Raw genomic sequence first — 16276 nt, forward strand, 5'->3', positions numbered from 1 at the left:
ATATCGATTTGACACCCATTACCATGATCTGCGGTCATCTGACTATCGTCTCCCCAACCCCAACAGCCTGTGTGTCGACTGTTTTCAGGAGACTGGCATCATAAGAGTCAATTTGCGAGGAGTTGTTCATAGTCGGTGTAAGGCTTAGAGGATGATGCGTGGAGAATTCTTTGACGTCTCACTCAGGTCTAACCTATACTGTAAGATGGGGTCTACTCTGCTCAGAACACAACAGTGCAGTATGGATCAACTTGACGATTCACGCCGGGTAATTTGGGGCCTAGAGTCAGTCCAGGGATTTATGCCAACTGGCAGCTATCCAGGGAGTTGCACCCAGAGCTTGTCTCACCAGTAGGTCAATAAGTATATACTTGCCATAGGGAAGCCATATCAGCTTTTGCGGAAACATTCTGAACGAAACCGAAAGAATTGGTCATGTGAGGACATCAGCTGGTCTAAATGACCGAATAGCCATGTAGGCCTGGCTGTGATCAGTCTCTCCACCGACTCTCTGTTTGGATCTTATAACAGTGATCATGAAGCATAAGCGGCGATGATATAATCCTATCGGCCAGCCAAAATTTGGTCTCCGTTGCTATACATCAAAAATGCATGAAAGTTATAAGATTGGTCATATGATCTGTCTCGTCCATCTCGTCCCACCACATAATTCGATTGTTCACGGACTGAAAGCACGTTGATGGCTTTCCAGCCCATATTCTCCCCAACATTGAACTATCCGGTCGTGGTCCGAAGCTAGGTTCGCTTACTGAAGACCTGCCAGCGTTCCCACCCACATCCGTCCGACCCTTGGTTACCGGGTACATTCATATTCTCGAGGCATATGCAAGTGGCGGCTGCTGACCTTCGGTGAGTGATCAATGCCGCGTACGGATGTTTTGAAGATTCGCATGTATTCAAGCACTGGTAGATATCGGTAACATCAAACCCGGCAGCAGGAGTCTTAGCGATCACACAATCCTTCAGCGACCACCTATCAATCGCAGGAGTAACAGCATAAACCTGCACCAACCCAGGGATCGTCAGCAAACGGGATCATTGGCAAGGCATGGAGCACTGATTGCGCTATCTGACGGGTAGAGTATCCCAGCGTATGTGCAATAATCTTCCTTGTTTACGGAATATCGAAAGCTTGGAGTTGTATTAGTGCAAAAGCAGGTATCTCTCGTCCCAACGCCACCGTATTGACTCCACTGCCATTGATACCTGTAGCCGATCGCGCCGCACTGTGCATGACAGCATGCGAACATCAGTCTCAATGTGACGAAGCTGGTAACATTCTAGGAATAGTAGACTTACATTGCAAGGAACTTCCGGTACTATGGGTCGATCATACAAGTATATACCCACTGCCCCTTTCAGGATTGCCTCTCTATCGAAGCAACCAGCGTAGATTGCACGTTCCTCATCTTGAGCTAGGACGAGAGCGAGTGGAATGCAGATAAGAATGGCCAGAATTGTCTTGAGAAACATGACAGTCGAATGTATGCTTGTATATCTGTGCGGAGTATATAGAAACGTGTGAGAATAAGACGTCAAAGATCCACGGTAAGATCCGGGGCGCTCAGGTTTGAATTTGTAGGTGTAGCCCTTTTATCCAGATTTTCTGGCTTGATCAAGTGCCAGCTGCGCTTGGAGTGTAGTCCAGCCGATTGTTTCCCCCTGCTTTGAACCGAATAGAAGATAGACGAGGAAAGATTACACACTTTCGGATAGATTTGCTCCGAAGTGCGGATGATCATCAGAGCACAAAAATGCTGTACACTAAGGGCTGATCATTTCTCCAACAGCTATTTGAAAGCCTTCTGTCGTGAATGTCGCAAGGTAATTCTTCTTTGAGATATCTCAATTTGATCGGCATGCAATTAGAGGCATGATGTGCATAAATGATCAAACGATTACAGAATGTACTGCTCTCATGGATAGTCCTTCAGGTGACCTTATCAGCTTTGTAGATCATAATCCTTTTCGCACACATGTCTGATCAACAAGAAGGAATCCCTCTTCACAATCGAACGCAAAACATCGGTTCTCGAAGCATGCCACGCCGTTAGGAGTAATTCCGGGAAGTAAGGTGCAGCTGAAGATGTGGATTAGCAGTGTACCACAACAATCATCATCTTACAATGGCTTCACTCACTCCACACCAATCGGGTGCCTTGGAGAGCCGAAGTCATGACCGATTCCCATTTCACCGTGAATGCATCCACCGCAAGATTCCAATTCATGACTCGTATCAATACACTAAATCTGTTTCAGCTTCATTGATACTTTGACATACTTTGACAGGCAAATCAAGACCACAAACCTCGTAAGCTTCGTCGTTCCCCTCATGCAGGCGACATGCCCTTTGACCATGAGGGCACCTTTGAGAGAGACCCTCTAGCTTCAACTTATGTTGATCATCCTTTCGCTTCCTAATAACTGCAGCGCTACTAGTAGGTGATTCAATCTGTCTGTACGGGACCCAAGCTCCTGGGCTATCACAGCCAGTCACAGGTTGATTGACCCATGTCTGATCGTTGTCGGCGCACCGACAGTGGGCAGGACTTTGGTTCTGGGCGAAAGTTATAACGGCATACTTCCAGGTTGAACACAGCTCAAAGCATTGGTAGATATCGGTCACCTGGGTTCCAAGATTTGGAAACGGAGCGGTGTGGCAGCTGTCATCGTAGTGTGATTGGAATCCAGTCTGTTCAGTCATGGCCGTGACCTGATGATGCTGTCAGCTTCCTGTACAATGAAAACCATGATCTGGCTCACGTAAATTCCCGATTCCCCCGAGGCACAAACACCATGCCGATATCGAAAATCTGGCTCCAGGTCGCTACAGATGCAAGGTCCAGAGCTGTAAGTGGTAGTGGTTGTGGAATAGGCATAGAGGCTTCCATGACCTTAGCAATAGACCTTGAAAAGCTTCAGCAACAACGAGCCGATGATACCCGTGAATCATGCTTACTTCACACTAGCCATCGTCATAGTCCAGGTGTCTCCATTTCTGTCCTTGAAGTATATCTTCTGTAAAGCAGCCAACAAGGGGATACGACCAATCGGGGGACACTTGAGCGATGACAGGGGATAGGGTGATGAAGAGTGAGAATAAAATGGCGAGCATGCTGAACGATAGAACTGCTTTGATTGAGTATGTATGGGGCAAAGTGATATGATCTTTGAGGAATTTTTACGTTGATAAATCGAAGCAAATATCGCCCTCTGTTGTTTTTCTGTTCGTCTTTGTGTCTTTCTTACTACTGTGACTTTCTTGCACCGCTTGTGCTTGGTGATCAGAAGAACCGTTAGGCAGCTGTAAGCTTATGCGGATGCCAAATGATCTCAGGCGTTCACGATGGTGAGGCATACGAGAGATGAAAGATCACCTTCAGTGCAGATCGAGATCAGCAGTAAGCAAGATCTACACCATCAACATGCGTAATCGCATGACCTATACCAGTTGTATCAGCAGACATAGCTCGGTGGTATGAATGATGTTCCGACTGTCCACTTCAAGCAATGAATCAAATGATGGAATCGTATAGCGCGGACGAACCCATGAATTGGTTCTGACATGATGCATAAAGTGTCTTATTCAGGCGAGCCAAGCGAAAAATCATACTACGTCACAAATTCCTTCGTGTAGTTCAAATCCATCCTCGCACGAGCCAATCATGCATTGGCCTCGTACACATGAGATGGTATTGATGATGGCATTCTGGAGGTTGGTGCAGCTACTTACATATCAGCTGGATTGTCTCAACCGGATGACGGGATATGTCTCACTCTAGGCCTAATGTCGGTCGGCTCTGACCCCCAACAAGATCCGTTTCATATCGGCCGTACTGACAGCCCCCACACGACTCGGGATCAATATCGATATCGATGCACTGCGTGGTAAAGTAGGTTCAGAGTCCTCTTCATAAGATGAGTTCATTCAGTGACAGGAAACGCACCTCATACCCTTCAGTTGAGACCAAAGGGAGATTACAAGCAGTCAGGCCATCCGGGCAGAGTTGTTCGCTCTTGCTGATACCCAATCCAGCCCGACCTCTTTTAGCGAAAGAACTGGGCTGGATGGTCTGCTGATATATATACCAAGCACCACGGTTGCATGGTACGTAGTGTTCTCCAGACCACAGCTCGTCGTTTAAATAGCAATGACAATAGCCACCTTCACCATCTGCATGAAATGCCAATCTCGCGTATCGGTAGGAGGCACAGGAAGAGAGGCATTGGAAGATATTATTGATTTGGTAATCGAGGTCCGGGTTTCCAATTCCGGGGTAGCACGCATCGAAAGTGAAGGGTGCCAGAGGTACTGATACCTTATCGCAAGGTAGTTTCATCAATAACGATAGGTGAAAACAGAGGTGGATACATACTGTTACATCTCCAGGTGTAAAAAATCCAGGATCGCAGGTGTCAGGTCCAGAGCTGAGATATCGGTAGTCGGGCGCATCATCCGAGCAGAGGCACCATTGATCGTAACCGAGACCGTTGCGATATTGAGCATATTCGTATGTAAAGGTCTTGCCATCGCGAACGCAATTGGCCTAGAGTATGTAGCCTAGTTAGAAGAAAGGACAAGGTATACGAGCTTGGAAATATGGACTTGCGAGACAGTCCACCGGGATTACACCTGGTTGCAGTCCTCCAATTTGACCTTTGAGTACCTCAGGATATGAAAAACACCCCACTAAGTCGGAGGCAGAGGTCAACCCAAGGAGGGATATGAGGTAGAGTACCGGTGACATCGTGAGTATATGGCTTACCGCGTGAGGAACCCCAGTTTCTGTCGAAGGAGACTGTTACCGTTGCTGTGGGCAGCGAGTGATATCTAGTAACAATAGGACAATTTTCGAATACTTGTTCACATGCTGAAAATCAATGAGATTTTCAATGTATCATCCTGCAGTATCCTGCAGAAGGAAAAAGATTGTCCATCAGTGATCTGTGCTTGACTGTTCTTAGACACACAGATTGATCAAAGGCGATCTCGTCACAGGATCTTCTCTACTGTCGTCTGCTGAAAACATGTGAATTATTCATAAGTAGTGTACCTATACACATGCCGTGGCATCAGGCTATCCTGAATATTTCCCATACTGTCCGTTTCGTCGATTACCTTAGGTGATCATCTTTATCGATCGGCCTCTTTGCAGCTTTGATCGATCAGGTCATAACCGTCGCCACAGTCGGTCATCACGCATCGACCTGAGCTGCAAATAACACTGTACAGCGTAGTACCAGTCAATGCGGTGCAGCTTCGCAGCATCAGCATCGAGTTGACGAACTACAGAAGTGATACTCACTCTGTCCCTGCAGCACTGTCTACCACACCATATTGCCCATGCATACATCCACCACAAGATTCAGGATCCAACCCGGTGTCGAGACACTAGCACACATGTGTGTCAGCATGCAGACATGCACCTATGATATGAGAGACTCACCTCGTAGCCTTCTGCCTCTGCTAGATTGCAAGCGGTCATTCCTAGAGGACAGAACACCTGCTCCGTCCTCTCTTTGATATCTAATCTCCCACGGTCACGGTGTTGCCTTTTGGCGAATCCACTAAGCATTGTACTTCCGATGTAAACCTACCAATCTCCGTAAGCACAACCTGAAAGGGGGAGGTCGCTCCATGGATTAGAGTTATTATAGCAGGTGAAATATCCCTCAGCCTCGAATCCGACACGGGTCAAGTACAAGGTGGCGTAACGGCTTTCGGAGCACATCGAGAAGCAGTTTTCTATGTTGTCAATCTGCTGAGCGGAGCCTCCTGGACATCCGGGGGATCGATAACAGGCATCGTATGACCAGATACTATCTGCTCTCCAGACCTACATAGGGGTTTTGGAGAAGATTACTATTGTAAGCGTCTCATCATTGCCTATGTGAGCATATATAGGATGGAAGACGACGTACACCGTAAAGATCAATGGCGTCTGGATGACAGATCTCTCCGGCCATATGCCGATAGTCTGGTGCTTTGTCTGAACAAGCACATCGTCGGGTGAATGTCACACCACCGGTGGTGAGGGCCTCAAGTTGGTAGGTATACTCTCGGTTCTAAGAACGGCAGATAGCCTGAATCCCTAATATCAGCATGGGTAGAGGATGAAAGTGATATGTTTCTTACCAGACAATCGTCAGTGGGGCCGAGGAAGTGCCACTCAGCGTTCAAGCCTTCAGTCACACCAGGTAAAAAACATCCAACATAGACTTCGGCCTCGGTTAGACCAATAAGGAAGAGGGTGACGAGGAGATGGTGTGACATGATCGTAGAGGCTGATTATGTCCGTAGTATGGGATGCGATGAGAACGAACGAGCTATTTGACAATGTAGAATACCTCTTTTAAGTTCTAGCTTATTCATCAGTACTCCATTTAACACCTGCTGACTGCCCAAACGTTACAAGAAGAATGAAATCGTCTATCATCGACTATCATGGCCAAGAGAATCCAAGCGGACGGTCCTGTGCACCACATAGCTTGTCATTAATGCGGAGATGATGGTATTATAGCTCATTCATGCATTGCAAACAAGGACAGATTCACCCTTCAGGCAGCCGGGCAGCTTGGCGTGTGCGGATCTCATCAGCCAAGAGCATGCATGAGTATATCCTTAGTCAATTTTACAAGATGTTGATTGATTGCATGTTCGTACCCCAATTATCAACAATTATCGTCCACCTTGATTCCCCTTCTGGCTATTCGGGTATCACTGCCACGCAACGTTCATCCACCAATTGATAGTTGGATTCGCAGATCGACGCCGTACATCTACCCGCCATACATGTCACCCCAGAAGGAGATGTTCCAGGCAAGGTAGTGCAGCTATATTTCAAAAACCAAATCATCACCTGATCACCCAGAGCTAAGTGGATTTAGCTAACTCACTCAACTCCCACGGCATGTCCCTTAATTTCACTTCTATGAATACCAAACTCTCCGTGTGAACAACCACCACACGATTCTAACTCGTTGTCTGTGTCGATGCACTATTCAATGATGTCAGTAAAAAGATCTACCAAGAGCCATGCGACGATATACAATGGCATTCACAGCTGGACATTCAGCCGAACTCACTTCATAGCTCAGACCTTCGCCATCCATGATATTGCAAGCCCTCTTTCCATCCGGACACAAGGACCAATCCGCCTTTCTAGCGTTCGACTCCCTTCTCTCCCTATCTCTTCGTCGAACAACATTCGAAGGTTGAGTCTCCCAGAACTTGAATTCGTAAGGGAAAGCGACATTAAATCCACACGTAGTAGGGAAAGTTTCTTCCCACCATCTAAAGCCCTCACACCAGCATCCGGAAGGGTTTGAGTTATCGTCGTATACCACCTGAGCATATCGTGGACAGATTGAGATACATTCCAGAGCTGTCGTGGCTGAATGGAATAATGTGGGACTACCGCTGCTGATACCCCAGCATAGACCGTTTTCCCCTCCTGTCCACCGCCATCGAGGGACATTAGCCGACACCTCGATGGCAAACATACATCAGTTATGGACAGCGATCAGAGGTATCAAGGAGGCACTCACAGACACGACCGAATTTTCCTCAGCTGTACATAAAACCGCATCACCAACCATGTTCACCACAGAGGGTGCATCGTTCGAACAAAGACAATATTTATCGGTGCCGTGTTCGGCTGAAGGTTCGAAATGTGAATACGCATAAAGCCAGTCCGAAGCGATACAGTGGAGCTGAGATTTACATGAGGTTAGCCTAGCTTGTAGTTGTCGATATATCTGGGTGCTGGACATGAAGTAGAATAACTCACAAAGCAGTTCACATCGCTGGATGGCATAAGTTCCATGGATGTCCCATTGAGGACATCGGGATAAGAGTAGCATCCAATGAATATTTCATCTGCTTTGATGACTCGGAGCGTTAGGACCACTAAGAATGGTGTAATCGAGGCGAATGTCATCTTGGGCATTTTCCGTCTGACAGCAAAAATGGACCTCGACGATTGTGTAAAGTAGAAAGTGAGTTCTATCTGTAGACACCTAATCATACAGTGACCATGGAGATAAGTATACAAACATGAGTAGATAAGAAGGGGAGCTCGAGTCCTAGCCTCTCCACGACTATAACAGCGCTTTCCCCTTTAACAGTTGATCATGTGCCCATCAGACCGTAAAGCCACCCATTCGGTCAGATCTGCCCGCGTTGGAATTAGGTCTATCGTCAACACATTTCTAATCAGGCGATCAGTAACGGTCGATATGTTCTGGCCCGTGATGAGTGGGTATCGATGGTACTGATCATCGCCAGCAAGTGTTCTGATCACACAAGTGGTCATGGCTGTTACCTCTGCCAACGAGGACGGAATCAAATCGAGACTAGTAATTGCCTCCACCTTGATACGGAGATTGGACAATCAACTCAACAACTGCGTCGAAATGTTCGTTATATTACCATATCTCTTCCTGCAATCCCCTATACGACATTGCCAACGCCCCACGAGCTACCCTCATCGAACAAATACCTCGCCAGGATCGATATAGATCGTTTCTGTCCCATTGATTGCTCCATTTCCGACAATGCCTGAGCTTCAGTAGTCAATTCCCATTTTGGTTTGCCGAACAAAGGAAGCTGAATTCACAATGCCGATATCCACTCTACCTGTCGGAGGATCATCCAGACCTTCAATCTCCACATCCTCCTCCAGACAGTTGGGTGGACTATCAGATATGGCGAATAGGATGGCCAGGATGGAAGCGTTCCGAAAGGTGAGCTAGCTGGTTTGCCCTGCAACTCTGATGTTAGCTGACTTGTTCGCAGCTCAAGCCAACATGTGTAGCATTGATGGCTATAGCTGCTCAAGCACCAAGCTCTTACTCTCAGCATGCTCGACTGATAGATAAGCTGCTATCTGATCTTCACACTATCCCTCAAACATCTCTTGATCCAGCGGTAATCAACTATATCCTTTTCCCTCTCACTTCCATCCTACGCCAATCCAATCCAGCGAATCTACCTGATCAATTCTTAGAATCTGCTTTTAGGCTTTTAGGATATACCACTTCAGCTTGGAAGAAATGTGCAGGAGGGATGGAAGTCGTAGCTTGGGAGCAATTATGGAGATTCTGTATAGCTGCCGTTGGACCTAGAAGTAAGGACAACAAGGGTAAAGGCAAAGAGAAAGAAGGGAATCAAGAACTCCAGTATCAAGCTGTCCAGCTACTCACCGCATTACTGAATCCTATCAGCTTAGACAATCATGGTCTTCCTCATCCTACCCCCTCGATGCTCGATAAGGTGTCCAGCTCGAAATCCCCGTTACTTCCTACGCTCTTCCAAACCATCACGTTCGGACTTGAAACTAGTTCCCCTTCACCCCCATATCATCGACTTCAGTTGTCCTCCCTCAAGCTCCTCCGGCCGCTCATCAAGGTATACCTGAAAGGGAAACATGAGGTTCTCGCCGCCGTTCTACCAGGGGTGATCAGCTCGATGGCCAAATTAGTTCAAAGTGTAGGGGCCAGTCTGAAAGGGGAAGTCGCACAGGAGGTCCTAGGTTTAATAGAAGATGTGGTTATATCGACTTTGAACGACGAAGATCTGAGAGATTTAGGGCTGTTGAGACCGATAGTCGATGATCTCAGTCAATTAGCTGAAGATTGGAATACGTCGGATGAACCTTTTCCACCAGATCAACCTACTCCACCATCACCAGCTTCTTCAACTTCATCTAAACTGACAAATCCATTCCCACCTCTCACCGCTTCTTATCTCTCCTTTACATCCGCTCAACTCCAGAATGCCCTTCCTCCAATTATATCGACTTTGTCCGGTCATACTTCCGATCTACCTCGTCATGCAGTCATAACCCTGACCTCCTCAATCATTCAATCATGTCATGAATCCCTTTCCTCTCTTCAACCTCGATGTCTGGCTTCGCTCTTGTCACTATCACAAGATACATTCGATCCGGTGCGGTATGATGCCAGGCGAAAGTTACGACTGCTGCTAGAGAATCAACGGTTATCTTTACAGCCCTTGTTGCTAGATATCCTGAGTAACGGTGTGAACTCGCTGTCTAGATTGGTCACTTCGGAACAGGACAAGAAGGTCGATGAGGTAGCGAGATTGATCACGGCAATTGCTCAAACGTCTTTAGAGGTCAAACAAGGTAACAACGCTATAGGGGACTTGCTAGGCCCAAAAGGCGGAGTAGAAAAGTGGAGTTGGGCTCTATTGAATTGCTTAGAATTCGGTCGACCTAACGGATGGTCAGCTTCTGATAATTCTGCTGAAAGAATAGCTCAGCTAGGATGGCAACATAACACAACATCTACTGCTGTACCTCTTCTTCTGGCTGGTGATGGATCTACGCAATCTGGAAATTCTTTTCCTCATGTCCCCTTACGGTATGTTGAGTCTGAGTCTACCTCAAAGTCTTTAGCGGAAATGCTACGATCTTTAGGAGCCGCAGGTGGCGAAACAGCCTTACATACTGTGGAGTATTTCATCCTGTTTGCGAAAGCGAATAGTAGGAGGCAAGTGGCCAAGTCTGTTTCGGCGATTTGGGTTTGTGAAAGACTGTTAGAAGGTATAAAATCTGCTCAGCTGGAAAGCGCAGAAGGCAAGATTAGTAAGGCTGTTAGAAAGATGAGTAGGGAAATTGTCAAAACATTAGTAACTATCTCCGAAGAGGAAGAAGACTTGGACGGACAGGAAGATGAATATTTGAATTACACAGAAGATCCGAACGCCGAAGCATTAGTCCCCATAGAACGGACTCAGGGGATAGATACTCTTACTACTTTACTCGATCGAAAACCCGTACCAAATACCAGAGCATCCATCGAGACTCGTCGATTGCACGCCCAAGCTCAACACGCTCTTCTCGCTTGTCTATCACTTCAAACCCTCACTCTGACATCTCAGATCCTCTCATCGTCCTTCCGGCCATTACTACTCACCGCGTTATACGTCCTCCTTTCTCATCTCGCTTCTCCTCAACCTATCATTCGGGAATATGCCACCACCGCTCTTCATCAGATATCATATAATATTGGATACGCCAGTCCGCAAAACATGGTTCTAGACAACGTAGACTACGTAATTAACATTGTAACATTGCATCTTCTACCCGCAAGACTATCTCCCACTGCGCCATCAGTATTGATAGCCATGATCAAACTTGTTGGATCGGACATCGTACCGATGGTTCATGATTTGGTGGATGAAATATTTGATGCTTTAGATGATTACCATGGATACGAAGCTCTTGCAAGTAGCTTGTTGGCTGTTCTCGGAACGTTGATTGAGGTCATGAATGATGAGATTGCCTCTGAAGGTTTAAGTGAGGAAAGGCGTAATAAGCTGAATGAAATGAGAAGAGTGGAGAGGCCACCTGGTCCCAAAGAGGATTTCGAAATTTTCTTTGGGTGGTGGGAAGAAAGGAATAAAAGGAGGGAAGAGGAGATAGGGGAGATTCTCGAGAGAGCTCCTCAGCATGCTTGGGGTACAGGTGATATCCCCTCAACCGAACAGCAAAATGGAGAAGAGGAAGAAAATGGTCAACCTGAAAATCCTGTTGATGATGAAGAGAACCCCCCTACTCGAACTCAAAGTGTGTGTATCAGAATTCTGGAGAAATCTATTTTCTTCTTAACTCATAATTCACCTTTCCTACGATACAAAATCCTCTCAATCATCTCCAATGCTACTATGGTGTTATCAAGAGGAAATAGAGAGAAAGAACTATTACCGCTTATCGACAAATCTTGGAATTCCATATTGAATCGTTTAGATGAGAAGGATCATCCGTATATCGTCATGGAAGCTTGTGAGGTGATTGAGAAATTATGTGAAGAATTGGGCGACTTCATGTCGAAGAGAGTAATAGATCATGTATGGCCTCGGATTAAGATCTTATTGAAAAATCAGTGGGAAAACGATAAGAAATCTGCTTTGGCCAAACGCACCACTTCAGGACGGGGATATACTAGTGGAAAAGGAATGGATAAGTATAGTACCTCTCATAGATTACATCGATCCGTCCTAAAGATCTTGTTGTTCATCATAAGAGAAGTACCAGTGGATGATCTGGTAATTTGGGAAATTACCGTAATCTCTCGACCATTCTTAGATCGACGAATCAATGAGGAATTACAAGGACTAGCAATTGGAGTTTATCAGGAAATGATGAAGCGCAATGGAGACGGGACGTGGTTGGTGCTTAATGCTACTGCGGGAGAAGTACAGGGCGATTTGGGTAGTTGGAAATATCTAAGGGAAGAAGGTCTGGAGATGACCGAGAACATTAAGAAAATTTTGGTCAATGGCTGATCATCGCCAAACTGTTGTATGCATATATGTTGAGTTTATATGGTTATAGTTGACTAGGCATGTGCAATTGTCGTAAGATCACACCTCCTTCCTTCAGTACGGCTGCAGACGCTTCGTCCATACTGTAACTCTGATTGTAAACTACTTCGCGGACACCACATTGAACGATCTTGACTGAACATCTGAGACATGGGCAACTGGTAGAAGAAAATCAGCAATAATCCCGTAATCAATCCTAGGGACCAGAAAAGAATATAGTAGACATGCCGAAGAGGAGCTGTCAAGTAGGCGACCAAAAAGAAAAGACGGGAAAGAACCATGCAATAATGATAGCGGGGAGGCCAATGCGTGATACGAAAACCTGAGTGGGAACTAGCAGATGGAAAAGCAACTCACGTATTGCAATATATAACAGAGTCATCCCCTATTCTCTCACGACCGGCTTCCAATAGGGCATTCTCCTCAGCATGCAAGCACAGACATTCGTCCACTATAAAGGGGACAAATCAATCAGTACTTGCTATAATGGAGTGATATCTTTTTGTCTCTCCATTCCGATACATCGGTCAGCAGGAGGGAATTCATAACTCACATGCTTCACCACCCCTTGCAGAACCATTACACCTCCTACATCCGCCCATATTACAATTCTTTGTTCCTCTCGGAGTTCCGTTATACCCCGTTGACAAGATCCGCTTGGATCTGACGAGCAGAGCTCCAACACGTCGTTTCATACAGTTTGAACGGTGAGATGCTAACGATGCGAGAGTCTATAGTAGAACATCAGCCCATCTCATCTGTGACAACTCACATTTTCACATGTCATATGCGTGGTACTTTTACTCACCATGAAATAAGTATCCCAACCAGGTCTCAACCTCTCCTCATCAATTAGATTCAGCCTATCCAAATACCCCTCCAAATCCTGGACCGTAGGGAAATTATTACATATGGAAATCTGAGCTAAAGATAGCGATCGCTTGAAATCAGTTTGTGGGTGTTGCGAGAGTGATGAAGATGGTATGGAAGGTAATGAGCCGTTTAGGAGTGTATCATGAGATTGGATAAATTCCTCGAGCGAAAGCAATGAACCATTTGCAGATGCTCTACAGGCCAGATATGATCGATCGTTAGTCTAGTCAACATATTCCATCGATTTCAGGAGATGTGAAGATCACTCACCGTATCTTCTCTCTTTCGTATCTTGCTAGTATAGGTCCATCTACACTGACACACAAGAAGAACGGACGCTTGACGAATGGTTCAATCTCCTCGTAACTTGTCAAGTCGGTTGTCACATGGTGTGAGAGCCAATTGCGAGTGATGAAATCGAGCAAGGATGACTGAGAAGTGAAGCTTAGATTTGAGGACGGTGATTCAAGAAGGGTCGACTGCAGACAATTACCAATGGAAGTCAGCTAGCTTGTCGAATGGACCATGGTATCACATACCAATGCTGTCAAGAATCACTTACAGGTGTGGGTGTCGTACTAGATGTCACACTTAATTCGTTCATAGGTTGATCCAGCTCGTTTCCGCTCTTTATATACTGTTCAATCAGTCTCAAAGATACCAGCGCGACCTCTACGACACGTCCAGGGGATTAGACCAACTCACTATCTTAGCCTGATCTACGACGGCTTTACCTTTCCTCTCCAGCCTTACTCTCTTGAACCCATATTTCTTCTCGAGGTATTCCAAGATGGTCTGCTTACCTGACGAAGGTGTACCTATGATTGCTATGAACATGGTGATTCTATCGGATTATTGTGCTGGATCAAGAGTAACGGCGAAAGTGAACATCTGATTGACTTTTTTTGTCTTTTGATTGCTCATCAATACGCGTACTCGGTCGCGTCAAGCGCATTGACGTCGTCGATCAATCAACCTCCACTCTGAACGTCCATCTCTCTCACCTCTGGGTATAGTACTCCCTAGCCGCTGCACAGCGACCTTAGTACGGAATACTAAGTTGCATCTCACATGGGCAAACATCGAGTATCAACAATATACATAATAGCTCATCATATCTGCGTCAGTCCAGGAATTCACAGGTCTTGAGTTACCATTTTGACAGCTCTCGATCGCGCATCCATTTCATCCTCCAGTGAAGCTTTGAAAGCTTGACCTGGTTCACCGAAACATGCACAAAGTCCTGCAGTCTCTGCCCAATGTTCATGTATCTTCACCTTTAGCCTTTCTATAACCACTCCAGCTGGTCTCATGAAGCCCGTTCTCGACTTGGTTATCGAGACCATATGAGGTATCTTGAAGCTCTCAGCCATATTTGACAAGTCACCCGGAAGAGCATCATCTAGATTATTAGTGGAAGAGGTGGAATATATAGGCGAGGGTGCTTCGGCCAATCCATGCAAGTCCGATAACAGATGTATTGGCCTTTCATATATCCATGACCTTATAGCACCTTCGGCTCTGGCAAGCGATCCACCTAATTTATCGCCATTCATATCTTCCCCAATGATCGAGTAATGCAGCACAACGGATATAGAATGCTGTATCGATGCGTATTCCGTTCCATCAGGACAGGAGGGTAAAGCTCCTATGACTGGAGAGGGTAGTCGGGTACGTAAGGTAGTTACGAATGTCGGATTTGACAGCGATTTCGGTAAGCTTTCGTTAATGCTGGTAGCCTCACTTCCTCTCCAAAGGTACTCTGCACTGCTCGGTTGAGCTCGCCCGGGTAGTCTACATATAGAGGAGGATTGGTTCTTCTGTCCAATCGTGTAGATGTCTTTGAATATTACATTACGTTCATTCGGCTCTACGGGCTGGGTCAACTGATAGAGTGATACATCCCAGCCATGTACAGTCAGGATGGGAGGTAGATTGCGCAGAGTGAGGTGAAGGGTGTATGATGATCCCAATGTCGCCTATCCCGGAGGTTTATTAGCATAGGATGTATCATCCGTGCATCGCAGACTTGATCACTTACATATTCCTCCTCGGATTTTAACGAAACATCCACTCCAATACTTGGTATCCTACTTTCTGCTGACCAACTTGAAGTATTTACCTGATCAAGATACGATTCCGGTCCGTATATATGAACATCCTTCGTGGACATCGCCAAGATGGGTGATCCTGAGACAGGATGGGCATGTGCTTGCTTCCGTTTCAGCCGCAATCTCGGTATGATTGTACCTCTTGAAAGCCTAGAAGTAGATCTGTGATAGGCCGGTGGATGATTTGGAATGATCGCATGGAGAGTATGGACTATTCGGTCGAAATGTGTTGAACGTGTGTAAGGATTTTGTCGATTGAGAGTGAGGGAAAATTCAAAGCTTTTCAATTAGTATATCTCATCAGCGACATTCTCAGTACAGGCAAACAGGATCAGTGCTACAGATAATCAAGATAAAGACTCACTCAGTGTTCCCTCTTTCTATCCAATGATCACTCTCCAAAATAGTAGTCCTGGAACATCCTTGCACCTCACATGGCGACCATTTACCGCCTATCTCACTGCGCCGCTGGATTGTACTGATAAGAAGAACTTCCAAGCCTGGTAATCTATAGCCGGATGGAGTGGTAAGGTGGACACAGCCAGACAGCGTAAGGTCATCTGGCGTGCACGTGCCACAAGGTAAATAGATGGGTGATTGGTATAACTGAGCGCTGAGCTGTAACATTGGATGAAGCAATCTTTATGAGACTTAAGTTTATCGGACATCTCGACTCTTCTGCGTTAACATGATATATATATACATATATATATATATATGCATTTGTATATGCGTGTTCGCGGATCGATTGTTATTGGATGATGATTAGCATCAAGACGACACCAAATGAAAGAAGTTCCATTCAACAGTTTAGCAGTTTAAACTTTCATCCGAGACAGCCGTTTATCAGTGAAGTGAACCGAAGTATCTCCGAAGCATGGTATAACTACAGGTGTACTCGATAGGATATGATCAAGTC

At 45.9% G+C, this 16276-nt stretch overlaps 7 protein-coding genes across 7 annotated transcripts; 1 reads left to right on the plus strand and 6 right to left on the minus strand.

Annotated features, from left to right (window-relative positions):
• Nucleotides 1–1977: 1977 nt before the first annotated feature.
• On the minus strand, nt 1978–2691 carry L199_008516 (uncharacterized protein; the record flags this gene model as incomplete). Its single annotated transcript, XM_064894196.1, has 4 exons — nt 1978–2101; nt 2162–2265; nt 2330–2477; nt 2648–2691. 4 exons carry the CDS (start codon nt 2689–2691, stop codon nt 1978–1980), a joined length of 420 nt encoding a protein of 139 aa, XP_064750268.1.
• A 937-nt stretch (nt 2692–3628) lies between these two features.
• On the minus strand, nt 3629–4769 carry L199_008517 (uncharacterized protein; the record flags this gene model as incomplete). Its single annotated transcript, XM_064894197.1, has 5 exons — nt 3629–3746; nt 3799–3902; nt 3969–4340; nt 4398–4568; nt 4632–4769. 5 exons carry the CDS (start codon nt 4767–4769, stop codon nt 3629–3631), a joined length of 903 nt encoding a protein of 300 aa, XP_064750269.1.
• A 386-nt stretch (nt 4770–5155) lies between these two features.
• On the minus strand, nt 5156–6295 carry L199_008518 (uncharacterized protein; the record flags this gene model as incomplete). The annotated part of the gene is made up of 6 exons (XM_064894198.1): nt 5156–5279; nt 5328–5413; nt 5469–5574; nt 5620–5858; nt 5944–6087; nt 6158–6295. 6 exons carry the CDS (start codon nt 6293–6295, stop codon nt 5156–5158), a joined length of 837 nt encoding a protein of 278 aa, XP_064750270.1.
• A 433-nt stretch (nt 6296–6728) lies between these two features.
• On the minus strand, nt 6729–7961 carry L199_008519 (uncharacterized protein; the record flags this gene model as incomplete). Its single annotated transcript, XM_064894199.1, has 5 exons — nt 6729–6855; nt 6919–7019; nt 7108–7509; nt 7570–7734; nt 7812–7961. 5 exons carry the CDS (start codon nt 7959–7961, stop codon nt 6729–6731), a joined length of 945 nt encoding a protein of 314 aa, XP_064750271.1.
• Nucleotides 7962–8640: 679 nt separating this feature from the next.
• Nucleotides 8641–12334, plus strand: L199_008520 (uncharacterized protein; the record flags this gene model as incomplete). The annotated part of the gene is made up of 2 exons (XM_064894200.1): nt 8641–8766; nt 8819–12334. 2 exons carry the CDS (start codon nt 8641–8643, stop codon nt 12332–12334), a joined length of 3642 nt encoding a protein of 1213 aa, XP_064750272.1.
• A 43-nt stretch (nt 12335–12377) lies between these two features.
• L199_008521 (uncharacterized protein) lies at nt 12378–14083 on the minus strand (the record flags this gene model as incomplete). Its single annotated transcript, XM_064894201.1, has 7 exons — nt 12378–12531; nt 12731–12824; nt 12927–13104; nt 13182–13440; nt 13517–13725; nt 13809–13874; nt 13952–14083. The coding sequence occupies 7 exons, from the start codon at nt 14081–14083 to the stop codon at nt 12378–12380; spliced, it is 1092 nt and encodes a 363-aa protein (XP_064750273.1).
• A 299-nt stretch (nt 14084–14382) lies between these two features.
• L199_008522 (uncharacterized protein) lies at nt 14383–15984 on the minus strand (the record flags this gene model as incomplete). Its single annotated transcript, XM_064894202.1, has 3 exons — nt 14383–15225; nt 15288–15636; nt 15722–15984. 3 exons carry the CDS (start codon nt 15982–15984, stop codon nt 14383–14385), a joined length of 1455 nt encoding a protein of 484 aa, XP_064750274.1.
• Between the last annotated feature and the right edge of the window lie 292 nt (nt 15985–16276).

The sequence above is a fragment of the Kwoniella botswanensis genome, chromosome 3, assembly GCF_036426115.1.
Source record: "Kwoniella botswanensis chromosome 3, complete sequence".
Taxonomy (NCBI): Eukaryota; Fungi; Basidiomycota; class Tremellomycetes; order Tremellales; family Cryptococcaceae; genus Kwoniella; species Kwoniella botswanensis.